Source organism: Pseudovirgaria hyperparasitica (genome assembly GCF_010093815.1).
Source record: "Pseudovirgaria hyperparasitica strain CBS 121739 unplaced genomic scaffold EJ05scaffold_23, whole genome shotgun sequence".
Classification (NCBI taxonomy): domain Eukaryota; kingdom Fungi; phylum Ascomycota; class Dothideomycetes; order Acrospermales; family Acrospermaceae; genus Pseudovirgaria; species Pseudovirgaria hyperparasitica.
In genome coordinates this window covers 127,582-141,561 of record NW_022985571.1, presented here as the reverse complement: position 1 = coordinate 141,561, position 13,980 = coordinate 127,582, and the positions used below count along the sequence as shown (strand labels likewise).

Here is a 13,980-nt window from a genome sequence, read left to right as displayed (position 1 = left end):
TAAATATAACCAACTAGATATATAGATAGAAAATGGTATACTTTATAACTAATTTAAATTAACTTATTAATAATCTTAATATATATAAATAACTTCTAATCTAGTATCTAAATAATCTATAATAGTAGTAGAGCTCTTTTTTATAGATTCTATTTCTATCTATCTAGTTAATCTACTTTATCTTTTATATCTTCTTTAGTCTATAATAGAATCTAGATTCTTTCTTTAGATCTCTACTTATATATATAGATTATATACTAGTATCTCTATACTTACTCTTTTAGACTATAGTATAATATTTATATAATCTTATATTTATTATACTTCTTATTATAGTATTATAGTCTTTTTTCTATTTCTTATTAGCTATCTTAAAGTACTTAATATCTTCTAGATTAGTTATAATTCTCTTAATCTCTTTTATAAAACTATAGTAATTTTTAATCTTCTATATAGAGACTATATATATTTAAATAGAATTTAAGAAAGTATTTTTAGAGATAATTAATTTTTATACTATCTTTCTAGCTATCTATTAGGACTAATACTAGAATAGACTTAACTAGACTACTATAGTCTAGTACGGTCTCGTGATAGGTAGATCTAGATTAAGTTAGCTAGATTAAGTAAGGGTACTATATAAGTAGACTATATATACTTAATTTCTACTCTTTAGAAATTAACCTTATTATAAGAGTAGACTACCCTTTTAAATATATTTCTCAATCCTTCTATAACCTATTAGACTACTATTCTACGTCTATAATTCTTATATTTTAATTTCTCTTTATATAGTATAATAGTAGTTTATAGAAATAGCTCTAACTACTTATTATAATACTTATAGTACTATCTCTTATAGTAGACCTTCTTTCTACTTAAATAAGAAGAATAGTCTATCTATAACTACCTCTACTAATAACTATATCTTATAGACTATTATACTAATAACTTATATAATATTCTATATAACTATAGAAGATATTATAGAATATAAGAATAGAGTCTACTATACTCTATCTTAGTCTAGTTTAAACTATACTAGATCTAACCTTAATACGAGGCTAGACTCTATTAATATTCATAACTTAATCTATTAGAATTACCTAATATTAACTATATCTTATAATAATATATATACTAGACTATATAAAGAAAGGTAATATTAGACTTAACTTAAGTAATAACTACGTGAACTCGACGAAGCTTAAGAATATACTATAAGACTTAAAGCTATATTATACGCTTTAGTCCTAGTAATAACTAATCTATATTTATATAGATCTATACTAACTAAAATAGTCTATTCTAGTCTACTACTATCTTAATTACTCTAACCTAAGAAACTACCTTACTTTAATAGTAAAAGTAGAAAGAGTTTCTATATATAGACTTATTAATATAGCTAATTCTTCTATCTATTTACGAACGATAGTAATAAAATTAGATTCGTCTAGAACTACCTTAATCTAACGCCTTTAGAATATTAGATAGTATACTAAATTAAATATTCTAAGGACGCCTATAACTAGAATACATTTACTAAATTCCTTCTCTAATATTTTAGCGATAGAGCCGAAAGATAAGATTAGACCTAGGGTTATATCTTTAAGACTTAATAACGGGATAATTAATTACTATTATAACTTCTTAAATATCTCTAACCTCTCTAGAGAGAAGCTAAAGAAGATTATATAATTTAATAATATAACGACTTTAAATAGTCCCTTACCCTAAGCGTAAAGAACTATCTTAACCTTATAATAATAATTTCTATAGACCTTTAAGCTCTTATAAATCTTATAGAGTAATACTAGTATATAATAAATAACTAACGCCGTGCTAGTATATAACTATTTCTAATAATCTAATTAGATATAAAATTATCTAACTAAAACTAATTTAGTAATAGATCTCGCGGGATATTATAAGGCTACTACTACGCCTTAAACTTAAAACCATAAGAATTATATTATAGATCCCCCTACTAATTAATACCTTAAGATATAAGAACTAACTTATATAAACGATCTAAAGTTACTTACTATATCTATAGTAGAATAGAATATATAGTACCTAAGTACTACTTAGAAAAACTACTAAGTACTAATATAACTAACTAATTAGTTATATATTATAAGTGCTAGTAGCTAGAATATATCGCGTCTAACTATCTAGTATAGAATATAAAAAACTAATAGTCTATAAGAAACCCTTATAACTTATAGATATAACTATAATAGAGAGATAACTAGTTAAATAGTATATTAAACTATAGACTAGATCTATTAAGGTCCCTTATAGATAATATTAGACCGTAATACTTAATAGTAGTTTATCTACTAATATTATATTAACTTAATAAGTATAAGAACTTAATATTAATATCTAAGCTCTAATAGATACTATATTCTATAGTATTAACGGCTGTATTAAGTTATATAGTATCTATACTATTAAATATAGTATCTAGAATAGCGGAGAGAAATAGAAACTCTACTACTTAACCTTTATTATGGTAGATAGTCCCTTTAATATAATTCTAGATATACTATAGCTTAAGAAATATAATCTAAAACTAGACTTTCTTAAGAAAATAGCTAGCTAGTATATAAACCTACCTTAATAGAAACTAGTATAGATTATTAATAATAAATAATTCTATAAACATTATAAGAAGGTAATCTCTACTATCTATATACTCTTACTTATCTAAAATAGTAAGCTTAGTATTAAAGTAGATAAAAACCTACTATATTAGTATAAAATATACTAATATATTATATTAGTAATTAATTTCTCTTAACTACCTTAATACTAATCTACTAATCTTACTATTAATCTTAAAGACGGCTAGTAACCTCTATATAGACCTATCTACTCTCTTTTAGAACCTAAATTATAAGTCCTTTAAGAATATATTAAAAAGAACCTTATATAAAAATAGATTAGACCTAGTATATCTCTAGCTAGAGCTCTAATCCTCTTTATAAAGAAGAAGGATAGAAGCCTCTATCTATATATTAACTACTATAGTCTAAATAATATTATATAAAAGAATTATTATCTACTACCTCTTATCTTTAAGTCTATTAATAGACTAGAATATATAAAGATCTTTACTAAGCTTAATCTATATAATATCTACTATCGCCTTTATATTAAGGAGGGCGATAAATAGAAAATAGCTTTTAGAACCCGTTATAGATACTTTAAGTATACTATAGTCCCTTTTAGACTAACTAACGCGCTAGGTATCTTCTAAGCGTATATTAATAATACGCTAGTAGGCCTACTTAATACGATATATATTATATACCTAGATAATATTCTTATCTTCTTAGATAATAAGGAGAAGTATATCTAGTATATATATATAGTTCTAGATAGACTAGAAAAGTATAAGCTATATATTAAGCTATCTAAATATAAGTTCCATTAGAACTATATTAACTTTCTTAGCTTTATTATTACTAACTAAGGTATAACTATAGAGAGAGATAGGGTTACTACTATCGTGGAATAGCCTAAACTAAAATCTATTTAAGATATATATATCTTTATTAGCTTTGCTAACTACTATTAAAAATTTATTAAATACTTCTTCTATCTAGCCGCACTACTTAATATATATACTACTACTACTAATTTATCTATTATGGTCCGTAATAGATAGAAATAGTATAATATTAAGTTATAATCTATTAAATTAATAGAGGTTAAAAGAATATCCTTTAAGAAGATTAAAGAGGTATTTATAACTACTCTATTACTAGTATACTTTAATCTAACTAAATCTATTTGTGTTAAAACTAATATATTAGAATTTATAATCTTAGATATACTCTTCTAGTCTAGACTAATAGAGTCTAAAAAGATCTAATAGTATCTAGTTATATTCTTCCTATATAAGATAGCTAACGTTAAGACTAGATATACTATTTATAACTAAGAGCTACTAGTAATAGAAGAGTTATTTAAGTAGTAGCGATATTATCTTAAAGGTACTATATATAATATTAAGTTACTAACTAATTACTATAACTTAAAGAGGTTTATAAGTATAATAGTTTTAAATTATTAATAGATTTAATAGACTAAGTAGCTTATAAATTTCTACTTTATAATCTACTATTAATCTAGAAGTATAAATCTAGCTAATAGAATATTAAGAAGACCTAACTATAAAGAAGTTGCCTAGAATTATAGTAGCTATAGGGTTCTAGAGTAGCTATAGACCTAACTCTTAAGGATAAGGCTAGATAATAAGTTATCTAATAATTAGTAAGATACTAATATTAATACTAGTAATTAAATTTATAAGACCGAAGCCGGTAACTAAAGACACGGTACTATAGTCTCTAGTAAGCTATTTATTAGCACTATTAGAGAGGGCGATAGTACCTAGTAGATATATTAAGTAGACCTTATCTAGTTAATTATAGATCTATAAAAGATAGATCTAATAGTTTTAAAGTTATATAAAATATAGTAAGATAGATTATTATAGACTAAAGTAGACTATAAGTAGACCTTTATAGATAGCTTACTCTACTATAATAGAAAGTACTATATACTAATAGATAATATATAATTTACTATAGTTAGCTAATACTATAATACTAATCTAGTAGAATATTTTGGGTATATATATACCCTAAGCTTGATTTGTTAGTACTATTTTTAGAAAGATATATCTAAGTATATTAAAGAATAGATAGCTACTTATCTGATTTATTAAAGAATAAAGGTATCTAGATATAAGCTATATAGGAATTTATAGTCTCTACTAGTCCCCCTCTTTATATAGAAAGATATTATTATAGATTTTATAGTTAACTTATCTCTAAGTAAGATACTTAGAATAAGTTATAATTTAATTCTTATTATTATAGATAGGCTTATAAAGATATCTAGGTATATCTCTATATAGAAGATAATTATATTAAAAGAACTAGTATAAGTACTCTAGAATAAGATTATTAAGGTCTATAATATACTAAAAAGAATTATTATAGACTAAGGAAGTATATTTATATCTAAATTCTAGATGTTATTCTATAAAATAGCTAGTATAAATAGAAATATATTAATAGTATTCTATCTATAAATAGATAGTTAGATAGAGTAATAGAACTAAATACTTAAGGTCTACCTTTATATATTCTAAAATTTTAAATAAGATAACTAGGCCTCTCTACTAAGTATAGTAGAATTTACTTATAATAATAGTTATTATAGTATAATAGACGTTATACTCTTCTAGGCGAACCTAAAATATAGTCTAAGAATAGATTTTAAACCTTATATGATCTAGTTTAACTAAATAATAGATATTAATATATATATATATAGAAACTAGTAATTAAAATCTTTAAAGCTATATATAACTATTATATAATAATCTAGTAAGTAAATAAGTTATATATAAAGTACTATAATAGATTAGTTAAAGATTAAATATATAAGAAGAAAGATAAAGTTCTTCTTAATATCTATAATATATAAATATTATAAGTAAATAAAAAGCTTAATTATAAAATACCTAGTCTCTTCTAAATTAAATATTATATTAGTCTAAGAGTCTATAAGCTTAACCTAGAAAATAATATAAAAGTCTATAATATATTCTATATCTTATTACTCGAAAGGTTTTAATCTAATATATATAATTATATAAATATATAGTTATATTCTATTATACTCTAAGATAGACTAGATATATATAAAGTAGACTATATTATTAATTATAGACTTAATAAGAATAGTATCTAGAAGTATTAAATCTATTAGAAGAACTATACTAAGAATAAGAATATCTAGAAACCTATAGTATATATCTTAAGTACCGTGATATCTATATATAAATAGAGGTTATAGAATAATATATTACTACTATAAACCTAGTACTATTAGAGCTATTATAAAAAGAAAAAGAATACTATAGAGAATAAAGTATTAAATTATAAATCTTAAATATATACTAGGAAAACTCTATAGGGTAGGCCTATAGTTTAAGTAATATATAGTTACTAAATATGAAGAAAATATAAATAACTATTATAGATATATAATATAATATATTATAATAGAATAATATAGAAAAGTCTAGAATAGACTAATATAGACTATTATATATAAGAAAAATATAGAACTAAGAACTTAAAAAGATACCTTCTAATAGAATTAAATATATAATATATAATATAAAAAGTTAGAGTACCTAAACTAATAACTACTAGACTACTAGTTTAGATACTCTAATATAATTTAGAGAGATAAACTAATTTATATATATTATCTAAACTTAAGTAACTTAAAGTAAATTAGAATCTAGAATTTAATAGTTATAGAATAAATAAGAGTATATATAATATTATTAAATTAAGAATTAAATTACTAGAAAACTAGTAAGTAGATATCTAAACGGTCTAAAAAAGACTAAAATAGATAGAAACTAGATAGATAGAGCTATAATATACTATATAGAAACACTAGTATATAGACCTATAGAGCTATTCCTTTATTTTATTCTTCTTTTTAGAGTAAACTAACTAATCTAAAAAGATAATATAGTAGTAGAGATTAGATACTAGCTATCTAATTAACTAGAGTCTAGTAGAAGAAGAACTATATACTAGACTAGAGTAACTAGATCTAAAGTTAGCTAATATAATCTAGAATAATCTAGAATAGAATATATACTCTCTTATAAGGTAACTTAGAGAGAGAACTAGTAGATCTCTTATAAGATCTATTAGTAGTATAAGTTAGATAAAAAGAGATATACTAAATCTCTTCTATAGTCTTAGTAGCTAAAACTAACTCTTTAGAATAGATAGTCTAAGTACTAGAAATCTTATAGTAACTAAAAATTATAAGCTAAGATTAAGAGTAATTAATAGTTTCTAAACTTATACTTTAATAATCTCTAGAAAGAGCTTATAGTATTTTCTAAACTCTCTATATATAAAGACTAGATAACTACTAGAACTACTAAGAGTCTTATAGATATAAAGATTATTATATATATCTTATATATAAATAGAAATCTAAAAATATATTAGTATAGATAACTTTAGATTACTCTAGACTAAAATAGTCTAATAGACTTATCTAAAGATAAACTTTACTAAGAATAGTATAGTAGTAGTAGTAGATAGATAGAGTAAAGATAGAGTATATAGAACTATTAGAGTTAGTAGAATAATAACTAGTACTAGAGTTAGAGTAAAAGAGATATTTAGAGCTAGTTATATAAGTCTTAATATACTTATAGTATATTAAACTATAGTTTACTATTTTTCTATAGTATAAACTATAACTATATTTAGTATCTTTAGTAACCTAGATCTTATTATTAGTAGAGCTAGACTTAGAGTAAATAATAAGATTCTAAAGGAATCTAGAATAATTAAGTTAGTCTATATTAGACTAAAAAGAGAAATAGTATTTAGAGTAGAGTAGTAAGAGTATAAACTCTTAATTATTATCTATAATAAGATCTTCTTTATTCTCTAAAGAAGATAGAGTAGATAGATAGTATAAGAAAGTATAAGTAGACTTTATAGCTACTTCTTCTATAATACTAGTATTAGAATTATCTAGATTAGAGTAACTAATAGCTATCTTAGTAGTAATAATAGTAGTAGTAGTCTTAGCTATGTTCTTCTCTAACTTAGAGTATATCTTTATACTACTATAATAAGTAGACTTTTTAGCTAGTATAGCTAGAATAGAGGTAATTTCTTTAGAGTAAGTCTTATAAGAGAAGAAGATAGACTTAGAAATAGAACTAGTATTAGATATCTATATATATATATTAGCTAGAGATCTAAGAATAGAATACTCGTTTAGTCTTAAGAGTAATTAAGAAAGCTAAATTAGTAACTATAATAATTTTAATAGATTATATAGAACTAGTTCTAATAAGAATAGATTACTCTAGATCTAAACGAATCTAAACTAAAGGAGATAATATATAAATTAATAACTTATCTTAAGAGTAAGATAGATATACTAAAGAAGAAAATTTAGAATAAGAGAGTTAAATATAAGTTTAGTTAATATAGTAGTTATATAACCTATAGAGCTACCTCTAAGGTAATAGCTAGAAAGTAAGAGATAAGCGCGTATATAAGCTAATAAAAGTAAATTAAGATTTTAAGTTTACTAACACAAAGGCTATTAATAATATTATATAGGTTTAATTAGATATATATATAAATATAATACTTATAGAATTATAGATCTATATATAGTTAAGTACTTTAGGGCGAAGTATAAAAAGAAGAAGAATATTATTAGAACTAATACTAGAATAGACTTAACTAGACCTCTATAGTCTAGTATAGTCTTATAATAGATAAATCTAGATTAAGTTAGCTAGATTAAGTAAGGGTACTATATAAGTAGACTATATATACTTAATTTCTACTCTTTAGGAATTAACCTTATTATAAGAGTAGACTACTCTTTTAAATATATTTCTAAATCCTTCTATAATCTATTAGACTACTATCCTAGGTCTATAATCCTTATATTTACCACGCTATATATATAAGTTAGTATCTACTATTAAGTACTTCTATATATAGACTAGACTTATATATAGTATAAGTATCTAATAGAGATAGACTTAAGTTAGATTATATAAGAGATTAAAGATAATCTAGATATCTCTCTAGACTAGTAGAATCCTTAGAAGCTTATATAGACTATATAGTTATAGATCTAGAATAGATAGAGAGAAGCTCTTTAAATCTATTAGATATTCTAATAGAATAGATATCTAGAATAGATTTAAGAACTATAGAAGGAACTAAGTAAATAGATATATAAAGGGCTTATAAAAGCCTAGATATCTATTCTTCTCTAAGTCTAAATAGAAGCTATAGAACTTCTATACTATCTATATTAGAGAGATATTCTAGATATATCTCTATAGTATAAAATATATAGCTAAAGAGATATAATATAATATTATCTTATAATATACCTAGACCTCTATATATAAAGATAATTACTTATCTATATAATAAGAATCTCTAATATTATATATTAGCTTAATAAGTACTCTAAGAAGATTACTAGATAGATACTTATATATTTTCTACTCCCTTAGTACTAATAGATCTAGATATATATATTAGAAGAAACTAAATATATACTAGATAGACCCTAGTATATACTAGAAGAACCCTAGAAGAACTCTAATTATTAGTTAAGGGTAACCCTTAACTAATAACCTCTATACTCTATATATATTATCTAAGGATAAAATAATAGTACTATAGATTATAGGTCTATAGGTATTTCTAATAGCTATATACTTAAGATAATATAAAGACTTAATAAGATATAGTTATAGAGAGAAGGGAGTTTTTCTTTTATAGAGGTTTCTTCTTATATAATAGCTTAGACTAGAGAAGGTATATATCTATAGAGTAGACTACTCTATCTAGTTATATAATAATAATAATATTATTATTATAGTTATAGAGAGAAGGAAGTTTTTTCTTTTATAGAGGTTTCTTCTTATATAATAGCTTAGACTAAAGAAGATATATATCTATAGAGTAAACTACTCTACCTAGTTATATAATATTATTATTATTATTATATATTAGTATTATTATATTCTATATACTATATATATATATATATATATATATATTAGAGGTTATTATACTTAGTATACTCTATTAATTAATATATATAGATTACTATATTACCCTAAATTAACTAGTTTAGTCTCTTAGAGTATAAAGAAGTTTTTTTTTAGTAACTAACTATAGTTATATTTAGAAAATATATACTTTATAACTATCTTAGATTTAAACTATTAATAATCTTAATAAGAGCTATCTATATCTAATCTAAGTAGATTATCTAATTTTATAGATTTTTCTCTTATTAAAAAGATAGTATTTAAAGATAATAATTAGCTACTTAGTATAAGTCTTATTATCTCTTAGTATATTTTTAAAGAGTAGAGTATAGATTACTATAGATAATAGTAATAGTCTAGATTTATATATAGATATAATAATAGTAATAGTAAATAACTATTAAGAGATTATCTTCTAAATATAGTATTATAGGAAGATATAGAAGGTATAGTTATTAAGTATTTTAAGATTAAAGATTAAGTATATATATAGACACGTACTTAAATCACATGGTTCATTAGGGGGTTAGCTTATTAGTAGGGATATCAACTTAAGGCAAGCACAGGTAATCAGGATATTTGTGGATGCCAATGACGGCCTTTCCTCCTGTCAGTGACCGCTGCAAGCTGTGGAATATTATCCTATAAACACGCCGTTGTCGCTATTAATTAAAGAAAAACAAAGTACAGGCGAGACACGTGACCCTGACAGTCGAACTCATCCTATGGCAGAGCCATTCTCAAAGTAGAATTTATAAGGAAAATTTGATCCGGGAAGTAACGGAGAAGGCATGATCTCATTGGGCAGGGATTGAGTAATTTTCGATATCGCTCATATAGTGTATCGGTTTTCAATGAAGAGACAACTCCATCCAACCTGCTAGTGAGCGAAGGGACATACAAAGCATCGATCGTCCACTCCGGATGCAGCCCCGGCGAGGTCTCCGAATGACATGCTGGTGCAAATACTGAGCTGCGCCGTCTCATTGGATGAATCTACGAAGCAGCAGCTGGAGCTGGAGCACCTTCCGCGCTCTCGGGGGCTTCCTTGGTCTCCTCACTTTTCCCCTCGGTTGTCTTCGCAGCATCAACAGCACCCTCGCCTTCGGCACCATCTGACGATGTCCAAAGGGTTAAGTTGTCACGGAGGAGTTGCATGATCAGTGTGCTATCACGGTAGGACTCTTCCGATAGAGAGTCGAGCTCCGCGATCGCATCATCGAAAGCAGACTTGGCCAGATGGCACGCGCGATCCGGAGAGTTGAGGATTTCGTAGTAGAAGACAGAGAAGTTGAGCGCAAGGCCGAGTCTAATAGGATGGGTAGGAGTAAGCTCAGTTTGAGCAACGTCGGTGGCGTTCTAAACTCAGAGTCAGAATTATGATTCACTGTAAGTTGAAAGATTAAACATACCTTATAAGCCTCGTGGGCAGCGGTGGCAGCGACCTTGCGCTTCTCGCCGGAAGCGAACTCAGCGAGGTATCGGTGATAATCACCCTTCCTTTATTTTCGGTAAGACCACTGTACTGACACAGCTCCGTCTTCAAGGGCGGGGTACAGGTATCAGGACATACATTTTGTGGTAGAACACCTTCGATTCTCCGGATTCAGCTCTAGGAATGAGCGACTCGTCAAGGACATCGAGGACATCCTGACAGACATTCTCGAGCTCAAGCTCAATCTTTTGGCGATATTCACGAATGGTTCCGACGTGCTTGTCAGATCCCTTAGACTCCTCTTTCTGCTCGATTGAGGAGATTATACGCCATGAGGCGCGGCGGGTTCCAACGACATTCTTGTAGGCAACAGAAAGGAGGTTGCGTTCATCAACGTTCAGTTCTTTGTCGGTCTGTTGTGAAAGTTTGTTAGATTTGGTTTCATGGTTGCGCTTACCTTGCACGCAGATGATGTACTAGGCAACTGTTGGATGTACCTTTGCGAGCTTCGCAACTTCCTGCAAGACGACTTAGTTGACGTGAAAAGATGACCAAGTTCAAGAATACTGACTTTCATATAGCTAACCATCTCTTGAAGCAAATTTGCGTTAGTGTATGACCAATGTTGTGCTCATTGAGGCTTGGCTCACCATCGTAGCGCTCAGCCTGCTCGCACAGCCGCGCGAGGAAAGTCTTGCTGTCATTTGTTCAGTCTCCAGGTTCTCTTCGTATGAGATATGACCAAGTATAGGATACCTTTCGCGCTGCGTGGTGTCTACGTTAGCTATCGTTTCCTGTCAAGGTTGACTTGAAAGAATTGTAGAGGGGTCGAGCATTGAGGGGAATCAAATGGATCGGGACCGAGCCCGCTTGTGTAGACCATAAAACTTACTTCGGTAGTCATGATCGTTGAAAGTCCTGTGTGTGGCGGATGAGGTTGACAGTCGTTGATCAAGTGTAGGAGAATCAAAGGCAGGTGGTGTAGGTGGGTTGGAGGTTGCAAGAAGTGGGTGTTTGTCTGGGAGAGACGGGATCAAGTAGGTAGTAATGTAATGTAGGTCGAGGTTGGCGCAAGGCCGCAGAAGACACAGCCAGCCGCTGCCTGTTCACCTGTCTGGGCTGCACCCGCTCACACGTTACTGACCTAGCTTCGTTTTAATAAATAATATTAAATCGCACTTGCCTATACGTTCTCGCCTCCCCCTACGCCTGCTCCTCGAAGCGGCGAACCACGTTGTTTAACAACTAGCCTGATCACGTTGCGTTCTCTACGGTTATTCAGACACTACGTTTTCGGCTCTGTAGCGTGGGTACGCAATGCAACAGCAGGGGCAAGAATCTCAGCTTTGATAGAACTTGTTAGGGATGCATACAGTCTTACACTGAGTGCATAAGTCGCGCGATCACTACCACGATATCATTTTGTTCATTCCCTCTTACCCATCACAGCTATCTATCTCTAGTCCTTCTTTACTGCTTGCGCTCAGACAGCAGTCTGTGAAGCTAAGCTACGTGACAGAAGTTGAGGGGTTGGCATACTTCGTTAGGCGCCAATAGAGCCACTCCGTTAATAGAAGACACTCTGTACCTAAAGCACACCTAATGCGGTCCGCTCCTATGTATGGTGTATGCGTCTAACAAACACGTTTGGAAGAGAAACTTCACAATCAAACTCTGTTATGTTGAGAATTATGGAGAGCAGCCCATTTGCAGCGTTTCCTACATAGTGCAGCCCATCTGAAGTTCAGCGTCGCAATACATGTTGCGAACGTTTCATTGTTAGTTGTAGCCTGTGTAGATCCTCTATGAGTATTCCTTTTGCATTCGTGAACGTTCATCGGATGTTGTTGGTGCACTCCGGGTTCGTTTCACTTCCAGCTTGACATGTACAGAAAGCCGTCAAATAGTGATATCCAAAGACCATGTAATGGTTGTTCCGGATGAATAAATGTAGCTTGACTGATTCAGTAACTCACTTAATTACTACATCAAGAGACGCCAAGCACCAAGAATCAAAGCTGCTGTGCCGGTGCAAACTCCCCTGTTGGAGAAACATCAGCGAAGGTGTCCGGTCATGTAGGGGCCGCAGCCAGGGAGCGTACATGAGCCACTGCAAGGTGGAAAACTTTACAGCCTCAAGCTTCTCACGTAATTGAGCTGTCTCTTGCTCGATCCTGGTCTCTGTTTCTTTGAGCTTCAACTCTTGAACATTGGCCTCTTCTCGGATTCTGCCTTTTTCAAGGTTAAGATCGAGTCTGACAGACGCTTGAGTCCTCTGGATCTCGTCACGAAGGCGCGAATTCAACTTTGTGAGCTCATTCGTCAAACGTTCGTGCGAGACGCGAGTGAGTGACGATTCGGTAGAGTCCGCAGTCATGAGTTCAGAACGAAGTTTCGCAAAGTCGACCTTCTGGGTGTACGTTGCTCGTTCTTGATCTTCACGCAAGACCATGGTTCTAGTCAAGTTTTGAATGCTGTGTGTATCATTAACATAAGTCAAAATAACGGAGACTTGTGTTGCCCCGTACCTTTCCTCGATAACGTCATTGAGCACTTTCATCATGGCAACAGCCTGCTCCTCCGAGAATCCTTCATCTTTGAGTCTTTGGACGAACTTCAATGTGTCAAAATGATGATCCCGGGCTCGACTCAGAGAAGCCGAGAAACCACGGCGTTGACAAGAGGCTATACAGTGGTTGCGATATTCTGGTGGGTAGCTCAAAGATCCTTGCTCGCAAGCTTGGAGCTTTCTGGTGTGTATTATTACTGGTACCGGCGTGCTCGTGAGTCGAGTTTTCGTTAATGTTGAATATTTGCATCTGCTGATGTTCCGAGGAAGCCAAGTCGGCTGAAGTATTACTGATTGTAACGCCAT

General features: G+C 29.3%; 2 protein-coding genes across 2 annotated transcripts; both read right to left on the bottom strand.

Moving 5' to 3' along the window:
• Positions 1–10,666: 10,666 nt before the first annotated feature.
• On the bottom strand, positions 10,667–12,009 carry EJ05DRAFT_495061 (14-3-3 family protein; the record flags this gene model as incomplete). The annotated part of the gene is made up of 7 exons (XM_033746229.1): positions 10,667–11,029; positions 11,083–11,170; positions 11,244–11,518; positions 11,603–11,623; positions 11,677–11,696; positions 11,756–11,798; positions 11,998–12,009. The coding sequence occupies 7 exons, from the start codon at positions 12,007–12,009 to the stop codon at positions 10,667–10,669; spliced, it is 822 nt and encodes a 273-aa protein (XP_033595536.1).
• Positions 12,010–13,088: 1,079 nt separating this feature from the next.
• EJ05DRAFT_445583 (DUF1640-domain-containing protein) lies at positions 13,089–13,980 on the bottom strand (the record flags this gene model as incomplete). Its single annotated transcript, XM_033742186.1, has 3 exons — positions 13,089–13,146; positions 13,208–13,579; positions 13,634–13,980. The coding sequence occupies 3 exons, from the start codon at positions 13,978–13,980 to the stop codon at positions 13,089–13,091; spliced, it is 777 nt and encodes a 258-aa protein (XP_033595535.1).